The sequence below is a fragment of the Epinephelus moara genome, chromosome 5, assembly GCF_006386435.1.
Source record: "Epinephelus moara isolate mb chromosome 5, YSFRI_EMoa_1.0, whole genome shotgun sequence".
NCBI classification, from domain to species: domain Eukaryota; kingdom Metazoa; phylum Chordata; class Actinopteri; order Perciformes; family Serranidae; genus Epinephelus; species Epinephelus moara.
Genome location: NC_065510.1, coordinates 3,668,249 through 3,689,079, shown reverse-complemented (window position 1 = coordinate 3,689,079; position 20,831 = coordinate 3,668,249). Strand labels below are relative to the sequence as shown.

The 20,831-nt window shown below is 42.2% G+C and overlaps 1 protein-coding gene across 4 annotated transcripts in view; it reads right to left on the bottom strand.

The window, feature by feature from the left end:
- kcnh1b (potassium voltage-gated channel, subfamily H (eag-related), member 1b) overlaps positions 1-20,831 on the bottom strand; it is a 128,037-nt gene that overhangs the window by 26,541 nt on the left and 80,665 nt on the right. For 3 of the 4 annotated variants that reach the window (XM_050043704.1, XM_050043706.1, XM_050043705.1), the window contains one exon: positions 11,502-15,840. The exons of the other annotated variant lie outside the window; for it this stretch is intronic. In XM_050043704.1, the coding sequence (XP_049899661.1) occupies positions 14,992-15,840 (849 nt within the window). In that variant the 3' untranslated portion in view covers positions 11,502-14,991. Of the gene's footprint in view, positions 1-11,501; positions 15,841-20,831 lie in introns of those variants that run through there. 4 annotated transcript variants of the gene reach the window in all.

Sequence of the window (20,831 nt, the reverse complement as noted above, 5' to 3'; positions counted from 1 at the left end):
GCTGTTTCCAACAGAGAACCAGTAGGCTATTATTAGTGAGGAAGAAGATGTACTAGCCCTATATATACCTACTACTACAGCGCCAACACCGGCTCAGGCTCACGACACACCCTCGTCAGCTGCTGTAGGTAAACTTCAAAATAAAAGTTCTGTGCCAGAAATTCACTGCACTTTAAAACAAAGTGTGCTTTATACAAACTTGACACAACTGCAAGTCACTTGTGGTCCACTAAGAATCGACCCACGACTCACATTTGAACTGCGACCCACTGGTTGGGAACCACTGCAACATGTTTGGAGATCTTCCCAGGACGCTTTGGGATGAAAGGACGCGGATTCAATGAGTCAGGAAACACACCCGATTGTTTCCCCGATAATTCCACATTATGAACAACACATCTGTGATGACATCAGCAGGAGGAGAGCAAGTTAGTGTGAGCTGTGAGCAGAACTAACAGCTCACAAGGTTGCATTGAGATACATTATGATGCGTTCAAGCTCTGCTCAGTAAAAGTGAGTATTGGGTGATGATAAATTATAACGTTCTCATGGTGTGTTCAAATCATTCATTTCTATTAAATCTGTGGTGCATGAAGCCAACGTTGAGTGTTGAGCCCACGGAGCAGGCGCTCTAAAAACCTGCAGACTGAGCCGGCTACTTCCTGTTTAGCGCTCCACTACCTCCGATCAGAGTTAGCTAACTCCAACGATTTAATCTAGACTGTCTAAATGAATCAGTCAAATCCTGATAGTGAAACGAGTCATTTTGCAACTTTGTGACGTTAAAAAAAAAAAAAAAAAAAGTATCCACTGATCAACTACTCTCGCCACCAGACAATCAGAGATCTCCGCCTCCTGATAGTCTGGGGACACTCCTTTCTAAAGTGTGTTTAACACACCGGCGAAAACGGCCGGCAACAAAGCAACGCCTCTTGCATTTTTGAAAANCAGGGAGAAAGACATCAGTCTTTAGTTAAGCAAAGCGTCTAAAGACTGACTTGTGAGTCTACTGATCAACAGATGGCTCTTTCACAGTGTAAGTCCACGTGACATCATGTGATGGAGCCGGATGGTGTAATTTCACTGTTTGCCCATTACAACAATTGTCTCCAAAGCCCGGCGCACCTTTGGAGGCCTGGTTCAAATGTAATCTGGTAAAACTGAGTTTTGGTGAGAATGTTTTATCTACATATTAGAGAGGGAATTATTAGCAGCTATTTTTTTATGTTGTTCATGTGACAGAAGGTTCTTTCAAATCATAAATTTAAACTCATTCAAAGGACTGAATGAGCTTAAACAGTCAGGTAATTTTTAGAGCTTAAAGAGAAATTAATAACAGCAAAAACAGAATAAACAACAACACAAATAAAAACGGAGGTGTTGGCCCTGAATTTCATCAGCACATCTCTAGTTTTGGTGCTTTTAGGGGACGTACTGCTGCCGCTACAGCGATCAACATCTTGTTTCAACACTCTGAGCAATAAAATGTCAGCTAGTCATCTCTGTAGCCTCCACGTTACAATCAAAAGCTCTTGAACACACCAAAGCTGGAAGAACGACTTCCCACCTCGGGAAATGTGACTGTCCGAGGAGCACGTGAATGCAGCACGAAGCCTGGATTGGAAAGCAGGACAGTACCTCAACCAGTAACACTCCTCACCGAAGCACCATAGCAAACAGCCTCCTCCAGACACTTCACATCCTCCACAAACAGCGCCGCCGCCGCAGCTGCAAACCTTTGTGTCTTTATACGAGTCGTGACCTGCTGAGCGCCACGGAAAAAAAACAAAAAACAAAAAAAACAAGCTTTGTGCTGTTCGAGCACACTGAAACCAGCCAGAGAGAAATCTAGCAACGTGTAGACATGGACGGGCCTTGCTGACGCCATTGTTGTTGCCTGCGGGGCTCGATGTTAAATGTACCGAGGGGAACATTGTTTGTGTAGCTGACCCTGCCTGCCCCCCCCCCCCCCCCCCNGCTCGATGTTAAATGTACCGAGGGGAACATTGTTTGTGTAGCTGACCCTGCCTGCCCCCCCTCATTATCCTCCTGTGATCATCTCCTGTGGACCTTTGTCTTCTCCTCAAGGTTTCACATGCATCTTTCTCCATGTGACGACCTGCCGCCATCTTTAAAGGTTCCGATCAGGTTTCTTTGGTCTCTTGTTTCTTTCACACTTCTCTCTTATTTCTTTTTTTTTGTTGTTTCTGTCCTCTGTAGTTTCTCTTCTTCCGTCTAATAAAAGCAGTTTCAGTACCGTACCGTCTTATTAGAAATCACAACTTCCCGTTTTTCCCTCAGGTTGTATTCTGTCAGCTTCTCTAATGTTTTCTCCCTACCCAAGCCTACCATCTCCTCCTCCTCCTCCTCCTCCTCCTCCTCCTCCTCCACAGCAGACATCTCTGTTGTTTCCTGTTACTGACCGGTCGCCGGCATCCTTAGAGTCAGAGGAACCAGGTAACTTTGACATTGTCCTCGTCTGTCCGGCCTGTAGCAGCGAGCGAGAGGAGCTCACTCTTAATATCTGAGTCACCTAACACACACAAGCTGGCAGATCATCATCATCATCATCAGCAACGTCACAAACGCTCCCTTCTGTCTGCTTCAGCATGAAAAGAACCATTCATCCCCAAACTTAGCAATCCAACTTTATTCATCGGAGAACAGAGGAACCACTAAGTTGTTTGTTTGTTTCAGAGCAAACGTCTACGACTCCACAAACCAAAAGACTTGCCTTAAATTCATCAAGAGTCCGAGTTCTCACTGTGAGCCTCTGAAATCTATCTGTTCAAAGAGGAACATGAAGTCCCGGTCGATGTTCTCCACATCCATCACCTCAGCACACAACTTAGCAGTCCTCTACCTCCACTCGCTACATCTGCACAAGGAACACAACAGAAAGCAGTCCTTACCAATTGACCCCACACATTTGTTAGGTTATGCCCCCGGCGTCCCTGCAGAGGCACATATATGATCCCTGCTGCACTTTTTTTTCCTCTCACACTAGAAGCTTCAGCCAGGACGCAAAAACAAATCTGCTAAATAATAGGAGGCCATGAAGCGGCCGGGTGGGGCCTTTTAAAAGGAGGGTCCACTCAGCACTTCTCACTGCAAACGGCAACGGCTGATCCCTGCACACGCGGCCAATCAGGGAGCAGACTGCACCTGTTGCCATGACGCCCGGCACTGACCGGTATAAAAAGATGTGGAGGGATTGGAGAGTGAAGGAAGACGTTAGCTGAAGTGTCAGCTGAGACACACTTTGACTAAATACACACACTGTCTCTCTGAAGTTCTGCAGCCATTAAAAACCTCTGAGACGGTTCAGTGTGTCTCAGCGTCCTCTGTCGGCTTCCTCTCAGTCCACAGATGGAAAGTAACTAAGTACAACTTTAAAGTACTTCTGCTTTGATACTCCACCACATCTTGGAGGGAAATATTGAACTTTTTATTGCAGTACATTTATTTAATAACTTTAGTTACAGATTCGTTATTATTATTATTATTATTATGAATGATGCAGAATATATAAATAAATAAAACATGATGTTTTATTATCAGTTGAGGTTTTATTGATCACTGGGGGGACATTCAGCAGTTTTTAAAAGTAGCTCCACCTTCACCAGCTGATTAACAATGCATCAATTATTATAACACAAATATATACGGTAACACTTTACTTGAAGGTGTCTACATAACTATGACATGACACTGTCATGAACCTGTCATAAACATCATGTACATGTCATAAATGTTTATGACTGCTGTCATTAAGTTTCATTCTGTTTTTGTAATGACAAGTTGACATTAACAAAACAATGCACCTCTTTTTTTGCTTATGACAAGTTGACATAATGATTATTATAATTAGATGTCCAAGGTTACAGACCGACTCTCACACTCGGTCAGATAGATGTCTGGCAGGATGATATCTTAATGACAAATCAAAATGATTACCACTTTACTTGAGGTCAAAGAATGTATTCATTACACTGTTATAATGGTGTCATGACAGCCACTTTTGTGTTCTGGTAATCTTCTGGTAATGTCATCCTGGTTAATGTCAAGTTGTCATGACAAAGACAGAATGACACTTAATGACAGCAGTCATAAACGTTTATGACATGTACATAGTGTTCATGACAGGTTCATGACCGTGTCATGTCACTTTTATGTAGATACATTCAAGTAAAGTGTTACATAATAAACTATGATTCTGCATGATGGGTAATTTTGGTATTCAAAGTCTATTTGGATATTAATACTTTTGTACTTGTAATGATGTGAGTACTTTCTCCGCTGTGACGGTGAACTCAGGATGTGCATCCTGTTGGAGAGTGTTTATTTATTTATTCTTTTTTATTTTTTGTGTTTTTTAGTTTTTAGTATTTTCCACTCAAAAGTTTTTTATCAAAGAAACAAATGTCCGTCTGTCTGTGTGAATCCCCTGATGATGCTTCGGTCCGTGTGTGAGTGTGTTAAAAACTGAGTAGCAGGTGGCACCTTGTGTGGTAGCCTCGGCCACCAGTGTGTGAATGGGTGAATGTGACTCGTAGTGTAAAAAGCGCTTTGCATGGTCGGATGACTAGGAAGGAACGATACAAGTGCAGGTCCATTTACCAGCCCCTAGTTAGGCTGACATAGGCCTAGTCTGCCGGGTGACCTCCTATAAAACGCCTCCTATAATACGAGAACAATATGAGATATATGAGAACAAAAGATTAATTATTGGAAATTTTTACTGACCTCCTAATTCTCCTACAGAATCCACCAATTGTATCTTGTCTACCATTAACTCTTTAGACCACCAGGACACACAGCCATGTCTGACAGCCGAGGAGTACACCTCATGGCAGGATGCACCATCTCCCCACTGGCCTCTACCACGATCATGGAGGTCATCACCTGAGCCTGTCGGTGGGTGGCGGTAGAACAGCTAAACCCTGGTTCATGGCTCCACTCGGCCTTTGAGTAGGTGTCCTGCAGACAGGTACAGAGACAGATGCATCTGCTTCACAGTTAATGAAACATCAGGTGTGTCCTTCAAATTTCAGTCAAAATAAATTCAAAATTTTAAACTTTGGTCCTGTTGGTTCCGAAACATTAAAAAATGCATTTTATTTTATCTTCTTCAGTAAAAATACTTCATGATTTATGATTCTTATGTTCTGTTCAAAGCTCAAACCTGCAGCTGACTGTGATGTCTGTGTTTGCTCTGTAGAGGGCGCTGTGGCTTCAGGATAACACAGAAAGATGCAGGAGATGCAGAAGAGGAGGAGGAGGGAGGAGGAAGAGGAGGGAGGCTGTGCCGGCATGTTTAGTGTCAGACTGAGAGGATCGCCCTGCTGTTTGTTCACTGCTGCAGAGATCAACCTGGAGGAGGAGGAGGAGGAGGAGGAGAGGAGGAGGAGGAGGGGTGGCACTGCAATGCAGAACATCAAATGAGGAGGAGGAAGGAGAGAGAGGAAGGAGAGAGGAAGGGAGGAGGAGGAGGAGGAGGGAGCTGCCAGCTCTGCGGAGAGCAGTTTTTTTCCGAGGGGGAGGTTCAGGGATTCCCTGTTGGTTTGGAAAAGATCCAGCGACACGAGTTCAGAAAGACGAAGACGAGCAGATTTCAAACAGAAGACATGAAACTGATTTAACGAATTTAACTTGATTTGATTGAAAACATCTGAATAATAATTTTCCTCCTGTACTCACTGATAGATGCTGCTCTCTGATTGGCTGGCAGGTGGACAAATCAAACATTGTTTTACCAAATTGGAGTTCTACGTTTATTAACCTGCAGGTTACCATAGCAACAGCACTGATTAGTTATCAGACTGATGATGACGTGATGAATTCATTCAGACCGACTCACATCTAAAAATCTGAACTTTTCCTTTAAGAGAAATAAAAAGTTGACATTATACTTTTTATCTTTTACATAACAAACACACATGAATATCTTATGAAATATGATGCACTTCTATAGATCAAACAGTCCTCAGATTAGTTTCATTTGTGGTGTTGGTTTTTTTACTTAAAGGTGCCGTGTTTCTGGTCACATTCAGTGTTTCTTACAAAATCGATTACAATATCGTTTCGCTCCAACAAACATGTTTAATGTTTTCTTTGATGTACCCCAGTGTGCAGTTTACAGGTAACCCAACCACATCTTTTAAATATTCAACATCTAAGTTTCTTTACAACATGACGAGCCGAGCATTTAATATCTAAGTGTAGCAGCAGAAGAAACGCTGACCGAGGTTCTGCTGAGCACCAAGCTTGTTCCACTGTTATTGGAGCACACAATAAAAAGCGGCAGGACTTTGGAAGGGATAACTGTGTCACCTGCGTGCACGTAGCCTCGAGGACGTGCACCGGGCTTTGAAGCCAATTTTCATAGTGGCCAAACAGCAGTACTGCAATTTCTGGGGTCTGTCATGTGATGTCACTAAGCCTCAAAAGCCTTTTCTTCCATTGTCTTACACTGGGAAAGTGATGTCTATAAATCAGTGGATACATTTTTTTTTTTAATGGCACAACCCCTGCGAAATGAATTGATCCATTATCAGGATTTAAACCATTTGGTCCGATAACATTTTAAAGGTCTAAAAGAACCACAAGATTAAATTATTTTTGTCCCCAATCAGGCGTAGCGCTAAACCAAAAGTCAGCGGCTCGGACTCAGTGGCCGTTAAGCCCCGTCTCCACCAAACCCTTTCAGTCCAGCACCTTTGGAACCAGCAGTAAGCCTTCAGACATGGTACCTAGACCCTCGGTCTGTTCAGACAGTCCTCTTAAATGTGGGCGGGGTTGTTGTCACTCACTGCTCCGTCCAGCACTCGCTGTATTTCCTCATCAGCGGTGACACAGATGGAAGTCTGCACCTGGTTTATCGTCCACAGAACGAGGCTGCACGCCCACATTTTCACAACAAAATAGAACAGGCTGCAGTGAGAGTCTCTCTCCATGGGATATTTAAAAATAGCAGCTTTGTGCATTTAGTCCTTCTCAGGCAAGCTCAGGGGTTTAGTGTTGCTGTAGCCCACAGGAAGTGAGGATTAGAATATATGACCTTCACATAATCCGCTCCAAATTAATCTATATTTTTAAAGTCATTACTAAAAGTGTGTGTCATAGTGTTGCACGGTTTACCGGTACTAAAATAGTACCATGGTACTAGAGTATTCCAAACGGTACTATACTGCATTTGGAAAATACCGGTACTTTGAAATTGATTCAATTCATTAATTTAGTTAATTTATTTTACTCATTTATGCACACAAACGCCTTTCTTGTTCCTATTGGAGCACATATTGCGCAAGTGGTGTGCATGACAACACCTGTATCAACATTTGCAGCTGGCGCACGTGAAAAAAGACAAGAGAAAGTCTGCCTCGCAAAGGGAGACAACACCAACTTGGTGAAACATTTGAGCAACCAAACCGTGACGTCCGTATCGAGGTATTTACTGTATTTTGGTACCGTTACACCTCTACTATTTATTGTTCTAAAGGTTTGTATCCAAAAGGACTTTTCCTTAGGAAAAGTACCGAAAAGTATCGAAATTCATATTGGTATTGGTACCGAAACAAAGATTTTGGTATCGTGACAACACTAGTGTGTCATATAAAAACTAAAGTGATGGTCAAAGTTGTCACAGTGAAATTTAAGGTGTGCTGATGGATTCACGTCATCAACTCATGCATTGAGTAACATTACAAGTTAACGTTCCACCTTAAAAGTTGCCGGCAGTCGGCCCAGTGAATGAAGTTATTTTTTTCTCTTTCATTTTATAGTTGTAGTTTACTGATGTATGAACAGAGCACAACTTCATAGGAATGAACGGGTTCCCTCCTCCAACACTTAATTCAGGTCAATCATCAATCAGTAATGTGCATCATACAAACAAAGGGGGGAACCAGTTGCTAAAAAAGTTGCTCCACAGCACTGTTAGTGGTCAAAAACACCACAGGGTACCTTTAAATAAAAGGATCCCATTATCTATACAGGCAAACTCTACATGAGACAGTAACCTGGCTGCAGTCCTGTTAGACTGTGCATCATATTCACAGTGTCTGTTTTCCATGGAAATAACAAAACGTTAACAAAACCTGGTGGTTGGAGGTACAAAGTGTCCGTCTTTGGCGTCAAACACCACATCCTGTCTCCACCAACAGCAGGTGTCATTTTAACTTTGCCAAGTCGGTTCTTTTGAAACATGACCGTGATCTGTCCCTGAAACTAATTAAGAACAATTCACTGCCAAACTGAACTCACAGAAAGGACAGATCAGAAAACACCCAGACGATCTGTGTTGTTGTTTAGGTTGTTGGTTCATTAGTTGCTTTAAAGCAGACTGATGGTTAAATGAGCAGTCAGAACGTTTAACAGACGAACAGAAGAACAAACAGATACACAAAGTACAAAGTAAGAAATCGTTTATTGTCGACATTTGAAGTGATTTTCTTAGAAATCCTTTGTGCTGATACAGTTTTCATTCCTGACAATAAGACAGAACATATAGTTTATCTGCGGTTAGTTTCTCAAGCATTCCCTCAAAGCTGTGAAATTCCCAGAACAGCACATACGTGACATTGATAAAGACGTTGTACCTTTTTAACAGTGAGGTGCTCTTCATGCACAGACGGCAGTCGTTACATACATGTGCCCGACAGCAGAAGGTATTAAAGTTTAGAGAGAAGGAAACCTCTGAGTCCTCCGAGATATTTAAGTAGCAAGGCAAAGTCAGCTCGGCTTCAGTCTTTGTTTAAAAAATAAAATAACAAGTTTCAGACACCAGCGTCATGCAGAGACGACCAAAGTGCATCAGTGCCGATACTGGCGGTGCTCGTGGGACAGCGTGACGACACAGAGTGCCACAAACAACAACCAGTCTCTCAGTACAAACAGCATAAATGACATTAATTGCATATTATGATGCTATATTATAATCACACCTACACAGGATACACAAGATACCAAAGTCAGGACGAACGTACAGCTTCTTTCTTCTCAACTGATGATGTGATGGGTTACATTTCCCCTGATCCCCTACGACAGTTTGTAGATAAGGTTTCTTTCAGTCTGTTATCATGTTTGCAGATGATACTCAACTTAAAACTGCAAAATGTTTTATACTAAAAACCAAAATGTGCTCTGTATGATCAATCTGGTTCGCCTAAAATCTGCATTCAAAGAAGAAAAAAGATTCCCGCACACTGTTGCCAAACTTGCAAAATATTTAATGGGACAAGGCAGCTACGTTTTGGTCATTACAACCAAATGTAATGACCAAAACGTAGCTGCCTTGGAGGAAGTAAAGAGGAACGTAAATGTGGAGATGCGGCCAATAAATCCCTCGTGTTTGTACCATAAACTCCTGTGTGATGACTGACAGCTTGCATCTCTTGGTGGAGAAGTTTTATATATGGAGGTGAAAGAAGTGACACAGCCAGTACGATAGCTTTCTCCATTTTTAACCAAAGCTACTTCAGATTACATGTAATCAACATAACGGACGAGACGTGTTGGCTGTAAACCCGACTGAAGTTGAGACGAGTCACAGCAGTTATGTTCAAAGAGAAAATGTTGCATATAAAGTTATTGAAGTTTCCTGCGCTGGAACTTTGATGGAGGCACAGATGATGATGCTAAAGCAAAAGCTAAGGCTAAGGCTAATGCTAATGCTAAAGGAAGAACTGTACAAGCCATGTAGAAAACAGAAGGATTCAGCTGAGCCAGTCACAGCTCTCCTGGGAGTCTACTGGCTGTTGTGACCTCAGACTAAACGAGTCAACTCTTGCGAATTAGGCGTAAAAAACTGTCCAGATAAACTACAAGCGACAGCAACATTCAGGGAGCCTGTCGAGCCCTGATGGAGCCTCAGCAACAGCTCGCTGCTGCTCTGAAAACAGGTGCGTGATGCTTCGCATGTTGAATGTTGTTTCGCCTGTTCGCTGACACATGGTGCAGGTTGATCACTGGGAAACACTGGAACAATCTGATGTGCGCTGGCTCCTTCACATCACATCCTGTTAGTCATCGCTGTAACCGTTCTGTGATTCCAGTGTTCCGCACGTTTGACTGCTTTACGATCATCCCGCAGGTCCGATGCAGACAAACTCCCCAGCTTCAACAATGATCTTACAGTTCTGAACTGATGGTCGTTTTCCAACATGGCGGTCTGTGCTGATCAAGAAAAAATCACTTGACTCCATCTGCCTCTTCCTGCCATCTCAAGCTGCCAAAATAAAAGCGACCGATGAGTCCTAGAGCTCATTCAGTACAACTACTTCAGAAGACTCTCCAGGGACACCTACGATGTAAAAGACAAGGGTAGCCAAGCTAGCTCTAGTGCTAGCACGCTAATCCACTGGCTCTGATTACATTAGCATTAACATGTTGTCATCTGTCTCCTGACACTGGCCTCAAGACACCGTCCTGCACCGGGTCAGGTATCCAACAGGTAACCAGCAAAACGCTGTGTAACGAGTAAAAGTAAGTATTAATATAAATTCATGGTAAAGATGAACTCCATGCAGGCGNTGAACTGTGACACAGACCTCTCTGTAGAGTGGAAACTTTTATTGATGCTTTTATTTTGTAAATGCTTTTATTGACTGAAAATGCTGCGCACACACACACACACACACACACACACACACACACACACACACACAGAGTCCTTTTAAAGAATCTCTGTGTGGTGATTAAATCTCATCAGTTCCTGTCTAACTATCCACAGTCCTCTTTTGCTCTGGGTTCAGTTTATTGATCGACTGACTGGTTGATCAGTTGGTTGGTCATCTGGTGGATTTATTGATCGAGGCAGCGTTCTAACTGGTCTGAAACGGCTGTAGGATTTCTAACTGTACGTCTCATATCCTGTGAGTTAGTCTGAGATTGGAACCATCAGTCGGAGACCCCTCAGTCCACTGAGATTGCTACAAGTCTAGATGTTTTGGTCCCCAGATTTTGCGGCAGAGTGAGCGCTCAGAGGAGGAGAAAGTTTCCATCAGAACAAGTAACCTGCGAAAAGCTGCGTAACGGGTAAAAATATGTAAATATATAAATTCACAGGTAAAACTGAACTACACGTGGGTGGGCAGCAGGAGAGAACAAAAATCTTTTTCTTTTTTTTCAGTATAAAACAAAGTAAAAAGATGTGCAGTATTGTGTAATATGGTGACAGTTGCTTTTATTTTGAAAGTCAGTGACACAAGTGTAACCTTTGACCCCGTGGTCACATTGGTCACCGACGTGGAGGACTCCAGCCATGAACCTTTGCAGCCTGAGGATGAGGTGGCAGCCTACATGGAGTTCGGGTCCTTTGGAGGTTTGATGGTGGTGGAAGGAGCATGCTAACATGTTTCCTAACCTGGCAGTGATTGAATGTTTTCACCATCCAGTCAAAGAGACGTCCAATTCAAGAACGGAGAACCAGCTTCATGTGAGGGACTGGAGCCTGGGGGGGTTTAAGCAGAGGTGCAGTCAGGTTGCAGGATTTTTATTAACGGTGCGGCTTTGACTGCTTTGTCAAGGTGTCTTATGATACTTCTCAAAGTCAAGGATGCTTCCGTGACAGGACAGCACCCTTCAGGTTGGGTCCTACAGAGCCTTGGTCAGGCTGCTTCCAAGCATTTAGAGAACATAAAATAAAACAGTTGTGCATGTGTGCGTCATTGAGAAGGTCCTGCCTTCAACTCCATGCAACAATTTTAAAAAAGTGGAGGGAACGTATGTGGTATTGCCAACTGTGCTCTTCAACTATCTTGTTGAAATGGAGCATTGGTGTCAGTCTGCAGGAGGAGATCGCACTGTCAGAGCCTCAGTTTGTACTTGCATAAACACGTTTTGCTTTACTTTGATCCAACACATTTATGGTGATAACAAATTTACAAATTTCAAACATTCAAATGCATATAGCATCATTGGGGATGCCGTCACTTTGCTCTCGTCTCGCACTATTTTTAAAAGACAAGCACTGCCAAGACCATGTGTCAGTGTCCTCGCCTCATGGAAGTCAGAACAAACTTTTAAAACGGGCCCTGTAGATCCAACATGAGTCAAGATTCAGCAACTGGATTGCCCATTTCTCCCATAAAATTTGTTCAGAAGCAGATTTTGCTGAAAGTTCACTGGCAAATTTTCCAAGTTAGGGAACAGGACCCATGCATCCTTCACATGGGATTGTGGGTGCTTTAAGAGTGCTGAGGATACAAACAGGCATCCCTGAAAATTTTCCGAATGAAGAAAATTTGACAGACCTTTGACATCAGAACAGGGCAATGATTTGATGGCGTAGCATCCTTAAAATGATTGTTTAAGGATCCTTCCTTGACTTTAAGAAAGAGATACTGTGTGGATTCCTTTTCTTCTTCTTCTTCTTCTTCAGTTTTAGCTCCAGGTTTGGTCACCCCCAAACAATTTTTGAGTCAGGACAATTGTCTTTCAGATAAGTTGTTCTTCAACGTTCACAACGTTTGAACAATGGACGATCTGCTTGTTGGATGAACTGATGAATTTCTGGTAGGTCAGAATTGTAGTGAGATCATTTAAAGAGGCAACAGACAGCATCTTTTCCTAAATATATCATGATGAAAATAATGTGGGTTGCACAGGGTAGTGTCCACAGTAAAATCAGACTATCAGTGTTTACATAGGTTACTTAGTGGCTGTGCAATCTTTGCAATAAGCTTCTGCCACCAGGGGCGAAATTTTGTGGAAAAAAATCTGCTTTACGGCAGGAAACGTGTCATGTATTGCGAAACTGGTCGGTCAGCCAATCAGGGACTGGAGCTGGTCCTTATGAGGAGTTGGGCATGAGATAGTTGAGTCACGAGCACAATGGCAGACGGACAAAGTTTGGAGACAAGTGAAAAACGGCCTAGCAAAAGAAAAGGAGCTCCTCTGTGTGAGGAGGCAAAGAAGAGCAAAAAGGAGAGTGATAAAAGAAGAGGAAAAACAAGAGTAAACCTCAGTCAGGCGTTCAAGAGATGGAGGGAGCTCCGTGACCAAAGAGGCTTCAAAACCCATGTCCAGCTAGCTTTCTTTCTAATGGATCAGTAAGTAACACGGCTAAATGTTAGCTAGACCAGAGAGGACTGTACTGTACTGGCTGCTAGTTCATTCCTAGCTGGCCAGCATCGCAAATCGCCGCAACCAGGGAGCGGGTAGCGAGTGTTGGTCGGCTGACATCCTGGTTGCCATTCTACGGCAGCCCTCGGACAGTGATACCCCCCTCCCTTCCTTCTGTTCTCTTCTCACGGAGGCAGCTATCCACGGACATCGCCCAGCTAAGTTACGCCCAGCTAAGTGAACACTGGACTTTGTTTCCCATTCAATTTGAGCTCCAACCGGCCGCATGGTTTCCATACGGTAGCGTTTATTCTAGAATGGGGACTGTTTACATGTGCATATTGGTATAATTCCACTGTGTCTACTGTTGTTTGTACTGATACTGTACATATTGGTATAATTTACTGTGAGTTGTTTGTACTGGTACTGTGCATTCTGGTATAATTATTTGCATTACTATTTGTTTTTTCTTCAGATAAATCTGATAATTGTTGCTCGGTCTCTTTACTCATTTATTTAGTAGAGTGTCCACACACCTTCTCATTCTACATATACATAGAGGTATACTGGTGGCTTTACAGCCTACATTTTATTCATTATCTCTGATCCCCACGCTCAGTTTGGTCGTTGCGACAGTGTGACGCAACACCACTGACGCTAGGTGGCGCCAAGCTAAAAAAAACCCGAATCCCATCTGTTGCCTCTTTACAGCAAACAGTGGCTGCTGAGCTTTACACATCGTAGCGGCTCCCCGCCAGGTCTGTTAGCCCCGCCCACCCAATTTGCATGAAACATGATGTAATCGTGCTTTAGCAATAAACTGTGTAACTGTAAACCATCTCTTTAAAAACAACTTAACGAAAGAGTGAACGTACAATGAGTAAAAACATATTCCACTTGAATTCAGACGCATTCAGAGATCAGAATTATTACCATCCAACATGTGTGATCTTCTACACTGAAGCAGTAAGATTCGTTTTATGTTTGAATTGGGATGTGTTAACTTGGCGGCCTCCAACCAGAGCTGAATCAACATGGAAACATGCATACACCGATTTTATTTATAAAAACTAAGAATCCAGACTAACCAATCAAATGTCCAGCTCTGTGCAGGAATTAGACATCAGACACATTTAGGGCCTCATTGTCACCGAGCTGCATCAAATCTTTCACATTCATTCTGGATATAAAAACACCACCGAACATCCCAAACATCAAAGTCTGTACACACAGTGTTTAGTCTGCATGAAGGTGGGAACATTCTGACGCCCAGTGAACTGAACCATCGACCAAAACTCTGGCCCACAATGTCCTTTAACAAGTTCAGCAGCCTTCTGCTTACACTGAATGTCCGTCTTTTGATTGACGCTCTTAACAACCAATCACAGAGCGATGCTTTGATATGATGTCATGCAGTGCTATCAGAACAAACAGCCTATGATACGTGGAATCTGTGACATCATGGACGCCATCATCATTTTGTCGGTTTAAGAGGTTTGAGATTCATCTGTCCTCTTGAATCGAGTATCTGAAGGTTCGGAACGGCTAAACAGACTTTGTGGACCAGAACTCACAAGACTGGGGCAAAGCCACTGAATCAACAACCCTTAGTACGCAATGTCCTTCATCACAGTGTCACAGCCCTGTTTAAAACAACGTTAAAGCCATCTCTTATTATTGCCAAAATCATGAGAAGGTCCAAATCCTCCTGAGGACCAAAGGTGCCATCATGACTGTCATGACTCTAAAGTCTCTGATCAAAGTAAAAATCAGCTCCATCCTCTTTCCCGTTTGACATCTTGTCAGTCTGTGACGTCGGGCAGAGCGTTGCCATGAACGTAACAAAGTGCTTTTGTGTCAGACGGTCTTCTCTGACATCTGGAGGCCAAAAGGGTCGAGTTCCTGTGGACCGACTCTGTGTCCAGTTTAGGAGAAGCTGTCCTTATCGGAGTCAGGGGAAGGAGGCCGCGAGATCTCGAAGAAGGAGCCAGATGACTTTCTGGATTTGAGGAGTCGCAGCATCTCAGCCAGCTGAGTCTCAAGCGCCGCCATGCGACTGTTCAGAGATCTGATGTCTCCTCTTAACTCCTGTTTCAGCTCCAGGAAGGAGGCTTGCATGCTCTGCTCTGGAATTGGACAGAAGACCCTCTTCTCGTCAGACTGGACCGGGCTTTGCTCCTGCGGCGTTCTCGCTTCGCCGACACTGTCCAACCGGAGGTCGCTCTTTGTGATGCCGCTGTCACAGGAGTCGGTTTTCTTGAGGGACATCTCATCCTGAGACTTAGTTCTATCGGGCAGCGTCTCCATGGATTCGGCCTTAGAGACGCTGCTCCACGACTCGGCCTTCACGACTGATTCCTTGAATCGTCCCCAGCCTTTAGCTTTCGGCGGCTCTGCAGATTTGCAGCCAACCAGGTTTCCGTTTTGGGTGGTGGGAGTGTGGAGCATAACTCGGCTTGAGGTCCTGGATGAAGAGGGCGCGATGGATGTTGAGGAGGTGGTGGGTGTGGCTGGGCTCTCCGTCACCATGACTATACTGGTGGAGGCCAGGACCTCTGGACCCCTGGCTGGCTCCAGGCGAATGACACCTTTCTCCACGTCACGGGCGCCCTGTTCGGCCCGCTCCATGGCGAGCCTTGCCTCCCTCTGCTGCCGAAAACGCTGGAAGAGCCGTCTGACCGGGTGATCCGGAGGGAGGTTTAAAGGAGCCTCGTTCTTTCTCTTCAACATCTCCTCCTCCTCACGTTTCACATCACTGATCTTCCTGAAGACGATCTGTGAAGAGAAGGACGCCAGAGAAAAGATCAGCACGGTTTCACCTCGTCAAATAAACATTTTTACTTTTTTGCATCTCCGCGAAGCAGTCCAGTTGTTACAGTTTACATCCACGCCTGTGCAGATTCACTAAATATAAATAATAATAACTTTGTTTATGTATCACATTTTTGAACACACGGTCACAAAGCACTTCACATTTAGATAAGACTCTTACATTAAATATTATAAAAAAGGCCAACTTATAGAAAGCAAAACACAGATTCAGCACCTCTGATGAAGGAGGAGCACTCTCCCACAGTTTGGGAGCAACAATTGCAAAAGCACAGTCACCTCTGGATTTAAAATATGAACAGAGAACAGAGAGGAGGCCTTGATCAGGTGTTCAGATTAGCCGACTGGTGAAAGAGGGGCTCAACATCTCTGCTATAAAAGATAATACCATGGTTTGGGTCAGGGGTAGGCAACCTGCTGCCCTGGAGCCATATGCGGCTCTTCAGCCCCTCTCCGGCGACTCTCTGGAGCTTTGACAAAAACAAAATCACATCAAAATGAATAAATCTTTTTTTGTAGCATTTTCATTTATTTATTTATTTTTTTTAAGATTATTTTTGTGGGCGTTTTGCCTTTAATGGATAGGACAGTGTGTGAAATGGGGAGAGAGAGAGAGAGAGAGAGAGAGAGAGAGAGAGAGAGAGAGAGAGAGAGAGAGAGAGAGAGTGGGGACTGACATGCAGCAAAGGGTCGCAGGCCGGACTCGTGTTGGCGAGGCAATGCCTCTGCACATGGGGCACCGGCACTATCCACTACGCTACCAACGCCCCAGTATTTTAATTTTTATTTATTTTTTATCACTTCTAAAAATGTGTAGCCTATGCACTGAAATTGAAAAAAAAAAGTTTGAATATTTCGACAACTAAAATGTGCGTCATACGTCTCGGACCTGGCACCTTTTCCTCTAAATTTCACCAAACCTCAGTCTGGTCTTGAGCCTCGCTAACTAGACTAGCAATGGATTCCAAAGTCTCAGAGTAAAATACAGAATTCAGTATTGAGTGGACAGATTTGTTTGCTTTCACCACCAACGCTGTAAAGTTAGAGTACCAAATAATCATAAGTAGCCCACTACAGAGGAGCCTCCTAGTGGTAAAACATATTTCTGAATTTTCATTCAGACCTATTTTTAATGTCCATAGGCTAATTCAGACTTAATATGCAGTGTTACCATAACACTCAAATATGGTGTGTGTCTCCAGGCAGTCTTCCTTTAATTATTTTTAGTAAAAAATGGCTCTTTTGATAGTTAAGGTTGTCGACCCCTGGTCAGGATGAATACTCAATTCTGATTGGCTGCAGGGTGTCCGCTTAAAACTGATAACGGACACCTACAAAGAAGTTCGGGTGAAACGGGTGTCTGTTCACTGCTCTAATTTAATGCACCGGCTACATAATAGTATCAATATCTGTAATCTGATTATAATAATTTTCCAACACTGAGAGTAACCTTTGTCTTTCAGTTCCTTGTCCTCTGAACACCACAGGATGGAGACTGTGACACCCTGCAGGTACAACACTGCCCCTCTGAAGTTAAACAATCATCTGACATCCTGTCCGCTGTTTAACTCGCTGCTTCAGGCTGTGGTTGACAGTAATGTAACACGTAGCGTATCGTTTGTTAGTGAAAATCTAGATATTGATTTCGGGACACTGACATGGCTGATAGCTAGCGAGTCAAATTATCTTTGGGTCATTCTATGAAACGGGTGCCATTTGAGTCCACAACATTTGATGAGATTCATAAAGTATAAATGAGTCCACAACATTTGATGAGATTCATAAAGTATAAAAATGTGTCAAATTGTATTTCCAAAGTTTAAAGTTATTAATTGAAGTGTTTTTAATCACATAATATATGAAACAATGCTATTCTAAAAGAATAATACACAATTTGTAATCATTTTTTATTAGTACATGGCCATTTTTGCCATGTCCGCAATGGCCAACATGGAATTTGCATGTAAATTATCAACAAAAAAATCTTATTTTTTGATCAAAATTGTATTATTTTTATGATTAAATGCATATCCATGATACCATAAACTATATTTATCCAAAACAGAAATATTATTTTTAGTAAAAAAGTTATGATTTGTGTGTGTCCCTCAATTTGACTTACCACCCCGTCACACTTACTTTTTTGATCTATAAAAAATGTACTGTTGCTTTAAATTACATCACAAAGAGGAAGTGACATCATTTGAGACTCTGGAGGAGCCAAGTTCAAAAGCAGGCAAGTTCCCACATTATTTTACATTGTTTATTTGTTGTTTTTGTATGTTGGATAGGGTCCTTCAAGCTTAACCTAACCACCCCGTCACGCAAAATAGATCAGGAAAATGTTTTTTTGTTAAAAAAATTTCAGTATTATTGCAAAGAAAATTATATTTCAAGTGGAAATCATATATGCTAAGTTAGCTAGCTAACCACACAGTGAACTGGCAGCCATTTTAGGTTGAAATTTACCACCCTGTCACATTTTTTGTTGTGACGGGGTGGTATGTGAGGTGACGGGGTGGTTCTGTTTCCCATTTTAAAATTGATTGAATTGGAGCTTAAATGTACAAGGTAAAATGTCTGCTTTGAGTAGGAAAGGTCAAGGGGCGTTGATGTAGGATAATAACTTTATTTTCTGTTAACTTAACCCTGTTTGGTTCATATCACTCACTAACTCTCTCACTATCTCACTCCCTCAGTAACTCTCACTTTCTCTCTCACTATCTCTCTCACTATCTCACCCCCTCAGTAACTCTCTCACTATCTCACTCCCTCAGTAACTCTCTCACTATCTCACTCCCTCAGTAACTCTCTCACTATCTCACTCCCTCAGTAACTCTCTCACTATCTCTCTCACTATCGCACTCCCTCAGTAACTCTCTCTCTTTCTGTTGGCATTTTGAATGGTCAGTATTTGTTGTTCTTTGTTATGATGTTCGGTATTCATAAAGCCTGATTTGATATATCTTTTGGATCTTGTATCATTAAGTCATTTCCACATTTATATCCAGAATGAAAAAAAAACGTTTATAATGTTAAACAAAGGCTAAAACCAACAAATCAAATAGAGACAGTGACAGCCACCCACCCCGTCACATGAGTTACCACCCCGTCACATGAGTTACCGACCCATCACAGTGTAATTGTTTTTAAAAATGATGGAAAGGGAGTGAAATGCTTCATACATTAATGTGGAATAGTGCTCTTATTTTGTTGACTAATTAAATAAATGTAACTTTTATTTGACAATTTGAAGTGAAATTGTATTTTTTGTTTAAAAAATGAGGCAGCTGATAGGTCAAATTCATATTTCAAGATTAAGTATCTGAAAATTAAAAAAACTAATTAAATAACATGGTTTTAATTGGTAGTATCCAAAAAAGGGACATTTTACTGGTAGGAAAACATTAGACTTTTAAAAATGATTTAATGTATTACTACTCATATTGTGTGCATATTGTCCGTGACGGGGTGGTAAAAGAATGACTCCCCGGTCTGAATAAAACATGTAATATTAATAAATATTTTATGCCTGAGGTGGGAAAATATATTTTTTTGGATGTTTAACATTTCTGTCATATCGTGGATTTCTTAAAAAAATGTTTGCCCTTTATGAAAATTTTGAAAATTGCAATGTGGAAATGGCACCCGTTTCATAGAATGACCCCTTTACCGTTTGTCAACCCTACACACGGTATTTGACTTTGAATCTTGCTAGCATAACGTTAGCTTTCTGGCTAACAGCTGGGCCAAAGGGTTCTATGGGCTGAGTGGACTAGAAATACCTGCGCTGTTAAGCCCTATCAAAGGGTCGTCCTATTTACTGGAGTAGTGAATAATGTTACCACTGCATAAGAACCTTATGGTTATGGGACCTTATGTTATTATTATTATTAGCGGGCAGTAATGATTGTTCCAGGTATTGGTCAAACCCTTGGGTTTCATTACTTTGGTAAATGACCATGGTATAGGTGGGATAATGACCTTCAAGGTGTCCATTATCACTTTTTAATAGCCTTTACTGAGGCCTCCACTATGCATCAGAGGGTTCACACCTCCACATCATCCATTAAAAAGTGATAATGGACACCTTGAACGGCATTATTCTTCACTTTACATATGCATTGGAAGTTCCAAGTTTATTTGCTGATAGTATCAGTTTGATTTTTGCAATTTTTCTCAACGGAAAAAAAACCCATGACTGAATGAATTTAGCAATATGGGACTCAAAGTTTAAATGTGGGTCAAACAGAATACCAAGACTTTTAGAGATGGTTTTGATATTGCTGGCAATATCCATTAAATAACGTTTTACATCGTCTTTCTCTCGGCTGCTGCTGTTTGACAGTGACACAGTCTTTCAAAATAAAGGCATATCGATGTATCGATATATCCATTCAGTGATCAGTGATCCAATATCATCGATGCATGGATACGCCTTTACATGCATGCAGGTTGAAATTCAACCTAGCTGTTCTGTCAGGAGACGCAGAGACTTAAACCAGTAGTGAGGAAGAAAAATAATAACGTAACATGTAATTTGTCAAATTATGAGAAGAGTAAAAAGAAGTCTGCGAGCCGCTAGGCTAATTTATGCAATGTAAACATGCTTAAGCTAATAATGGCTCACTAGCAAAAACCAACAGTTTAGTCTGTGAACCCCGACAGTTGCTACTGAGCTGAGTTTGATACTTGTGTTAAATGATCTTGTTGTTTTGTGGTTTGGAGACGTTTGTCTTTAAGACTTTAAGACACAAGTTTGTCTTCAGGACTTTAAGACCCAAGTTTGTCTTCAGGACTTTAAGACACAAGTTTGTCTTCAGGACTTTAAGACCCAAGTTTGTCTCCAGGACTTTAAGACACACGTTTGTCTTCAGGACTTTGAGACACAAGTTTGTCTTCAGGACTTTGAGACACAAGTTTGTCTTCAGGACTTT